The sequence below is a fragment of the Ascaphus truei genome, chromosome 4, assembly GCF_040206685.1.
Source record: "Ascaphus truei isolate aAscTru1 chromosome 4, aAscTru1.hap1, whole genome shotgun sequence".
Classification (NCBI taxonomy): domain Eukaryota; kingdom Metazoa; phylum Chordata; class Amphibia; order Anura; family Ascaphidae; genus Ascaphus; species Ascaphus truei.
The window spans coordinates 376,522,537-376,526,809 of NC_134486.1; the positions used below are offsets into that span (position 1 = coordinate 376,522,537).

Consider the following 4,273-nt stretch of genomic DNA (forward strand, 5'->3'; position numbering starts at 1 on the left):
GTAAAACGCCACATGATGCCTGAAAGGGTTAGAATCTCCAAACACGTGGGACATCTCCCACCAACCCATGAAAAGGTTGGCATAGGAGGGGGCAAACGAAGTCCCCATTGCTGTCCCACGTGTTTGGAGATAATACTGCTGGTCAAAGAGAAAATAGTTGTGTGTAAGTGAAAATATAATACTATCCAAAATAAATGCTATGTGTGCTAGAGAAAGGGTAGAGTGATTGTGCAAAAAGAATTCTGTGGCTGTTAGACCGTGCTCGTGTTCAATAATATTGTACAAGGAAGCCACATCTAGGGTTACCCAGATGTAGCTTGAGTGCCAGGTGAAAGGTGCTAAAAGACATTCAACCAATAGGCTAATGGTATTGAAAGGGTTAACTTTTATGCCGCTTTCGCGGGCTTTTTAGGGTATTTAAACAGGCTGCTACCGTTTCTCCCCACTCCGAGACGAAGCCCTCTGTGTAAGGGTGAAACGCGTTGAGGGGGAGACCGCGGTGTGTGCTAAATAAAGTTTTTTGAAGAGACATCCGGGAGCTTCATTCTTCAGACATGCGCAGTTGCGCCGAATTTCTTCTTCTTCCTTGACGTCCCAGACGGCGTCACGCAGGAGCAGGCGAGGAGAACGGGTCGCAGACCGGAGGAGCAGGTGAGGTAATATTAATATCCCCCTGCACCGGTCAATTCTGTGGCCCTGCCGAGCTCCCTCATGCCAAACTCCAGTGTCTGACACATATCCATACTTGTGTTATACACAGAAGCGCAGGACAGACTCCCTGGTAATTGGAACATTATCTTCTGTTAGCAGATCGTGGACACTAGTATTTATACACTCCTGTGACTCTTCTACTGCTATTCCCTTATACATTTGCTTGGGCAAAATTGGGAGTAACCTCGTGTACCATCACACGTGGTTTGATTCACACACACACGTTAAAGGGCTACACCAACATGGATACTGCACCTGAGCAAGATCCAGAATTTTTATTCAGCTGCTGCAACACTGCCAATCGCATGCACAGAGTGGAGGCTATTTTTAGCAACACAACTGAACTATTCTGTGAGGACACTGCAGACCTCAAGGCACACTTCAATAGGTTGGAGAAATGTTTATTATCACGACAGCGAATATGGTGGGAAATAACAACCATGGAAAATTATAATCGCGTTAAACGCATTCCCAGAGGGTTACGCCACACCAAAACACCCTCTTTTGGTTTTGTGAATGGGGAATTTGAGCAACAATGGTGCCATATTCTCAATGACTGCTCATTTAAATTAATGGACCTAATTATAAGATTTAAATCTGAAGAAAATAAAATAGTGTCCAAACAAATAGCAGAATTGCAGCACAAGTTGAAAGCCTTTTCACACATGGAAAACTTTAAAGAGCTAGATTTGAAAACTGCTAACAAGCTCAATAAGCAAGAGAAAACTATTATGCTAAATAAGCAAACAAAATTTGAGCGAGATAAGGCCGACTACGAGGTGAACCAAATTTACATATGGCAAAAATTACCCTCTAGAAGTAAGGGTAAACCAAAATCCAAGAAACCATATAAGGAAGGTGGGGGTAATAGATCCATCCTGAAGGGGAACAGGGATAATGATTTAACATCACATGCTGTATCCTTTTCATTCTCTGAGAGTGATTTCTATCCATCTTCCGGTGACGAGAAGGCAGGAACCAGTGAGATGACGCATCCAAACCGACCGGCCAGTCAGAAGTCTTCAAAAAACGAGGAAAGACAAGAAGAGGCAGGAGGAAAAACATACAGTTGGATGCCCTCAAAGAGATTGAAAACTTGAGTATTGAGACCAGTAATGTCATAAACATTTCTAAACATGAATTGACGCAAGCAGAATTGTCCATTTTACACCTTGGACTATCTTTTGCACCCAGCACAAAATTCAACTTGTTCTCTACCATGGTGGATGTAATTAAATTTACAAGAAAGTTAACCCTCAAACGTTTTTTCTCTACCAGAAGTAATACTTCGAATGCAATGTTACCCATTTATGATGCTAATACTGTTGTCCCAATTCCTCTAGGTTTCCAGGATCAGTGCCAACAGCAGGACCTTATGGATCTCTTTAATGAGAACAATACTATAGATAATCCTATACATTTTTTGGTTAGTATCAATTCGGGCTTCAAGAAGAAATCGGTGTTCTACCCTGCACATATGAGGGGGCAGTACATTGATATCTTCCAAAAGGGCATTGAGAGAGATCTTTCGCTCCTAGCTAAAGGCATAGGAACCAGGGGTTTGCAGCGAGACAACCTGACAGTTGATCAAAGGGCAGCTTTGAAATCTCTGAGTGATAATGATTCTATCCTTATTAGAAAAGCAGGCAAGGGTGGCGCAACAGTGGTGCTCGACAGAGAATACTACATATCTGAGGCCCAGCGGCAACTAGACGACCCGGAGGCTTACCGTACTCTCGACAGGGATCCGACTCCCCAGTTCAGTAGAGTTCCAGGACCTCATGGACGAAGGTGAGATTTTACATGTGCTCTCACCCAGTGAGCGAGACTTCCTCACCACTCCAGATCCTATCACTCCAATTTTTCATCACTTGCCGAAAATACACAAGACACTCATTGCACCCCCAGGTAGACCCATTATTTCCAGCATTGGTTCCCTGGGTGAACACCTTTTTCAATATATAGATCACTTTTTACAGCCACTTGTTTTTTCTTTACCCTCACATATTATAGACACCAAGCATGTATTATCTCTTTTAGCACCTTTCACCTGGCACTCAAGCTACATCTGGGTAACCCTAGATGTGGCTTCCTTGTACAATATTATTGAACACGAGCACGGTCTAACAGCCACAGAATTCTTTTTGCACAATCACTCTACCCTTTCTCTAGCACACATAGCATTTATTTTGGATAGTATTATATTTTCACTTACACACAACTATTTTCTCTTTGACCAGCAGTATTATCTCCAAACACGTGGGACAGCAATGGGGACTTCGTTTGCCCCCTCCTATGCCAACCTTTTCATGGGTTGGTGGGAGATGTCCCACGTGTTTGGAGATTCTAACCCTTTCAGGCATCATGTGGCGTTTTACAAGCGCTACATTGATGACCTGATCTTGATCTGGAGTGGTGGGGAGGAGGAACTTTTGAGGTTTTTTGAATACCTGGCAGAGAACACACTCAACCTGAAATTTACGCACACATATAATAAAAACCAAATACAATTTTTGGACTTGAATCTATATGTAGACATTGAGAATAAAATTCAATCAGATATCTATAGAAAAGATAATGCCAGGAATTCATTGCTTCATGCCAAAAGTTGTCACGCATGCCCTCTGGTCAGAGGCATTCCAAAGGGGCAGTTCCTGCGTTTACGCTGGAACTGCTCTACTTTGGAGGCCTTTGTCCACAGAGCAGACGAGATGAGAGAGAGATTCCTGTCGAGGGGATATGATAGTACAGATCTGGATTTAGCATATCAGAGTGCACTGGACACAGATAGAGATACGCTTATAAATATGACAGTTAGTCGTGCCAAGAAAGGTACACAGGTCGAGAACACAGAAGCGCCATTCTTTATCACTAACTTCAGCGAGCAAGCGAACACTATTAAAGCAATAATACGTAAACATTGGGCCACACTATCTTTAGATCCCTCATTAAGTAAAATGGTCTGTGTGGGTCCTAAAATAGTGTTTCGCAGAGCAGCTACATTAGGGAATTTCTTATCACCGAGTATGTTGAAATCAACAAATTATAACAAAACTAAACTGTCCTTTTTTCCAAAATTAATGGGTTAATTTAAATGTGGACATTGCAAGATTTGTCCAAATATGATCAAAACTACACATTTTTTTAACCATGATGAAACACGCAGATTCCATATCAGAACGTTAATGTCATGTCAGACGAACTTTGTTATATATATGTTACAGTGCGGATGTAAAAAACAATACGTGGGTCTAACAAGTAGAGCCCTAAAAATCCGCATCTTGGAACATTTAAGGCTAATAAAAAACAAAGACATGACACATCCTGTACCTATACACTTTAATAAGTGTCCGCTGGGTTTTGTAGAGAATTTCCAATGTTGTGCAATAGAACACATAGCCTTACCCCCTCGGGGAGGGGATAGAACTAAAATCTTGTATCAAAGAGAGGCTCATTGGATACATACATTAAATACGCTACAGCCCAACGGACTCAATATTTATTGGGATCTGCGTTGTTTCTTATAGACTATTTAGATTAGATTACCTTTAGGAATGCTAGT

General features: G+C 41.9%; 1 protein-coding gene across 1 annotated transcript; it reads left to right on the forward strand.

Moving 5' to 3' along the window:
• Window positions 1-691: 691 nt before the first annotated feature.
• On the forward strand, window positions 692-2,528 carry LOC142492172 (uncharacterized). The gene is made up of 2 exons (XM_075594847.1): window positions 692-2,137; window positions 2,350-2,528. Exon 1 carries the CDS (start codon window positions 954-956, stop codon window positions 1,809-1,811), a length of 858 nt encoding a protein of 285 aa, XP_075450962.1. The 5' UTR covers window positions 692-953; the 3' UTR covers window positions 1,812-2,137; window positions 2,350-2,528.
• The last annotated feature ends 1,745 nt before the right edge of the window (window positions 2,529-4,273 follow it).

Coding starts and splice junctions, on each gene's coding strand:
- LOC142492172 (XM_075594847.1), top strand. CDS start 954: ATGGATACTGCACCTGAGCAAGATCCAGAATTTTTATTCAGCTGCTGC.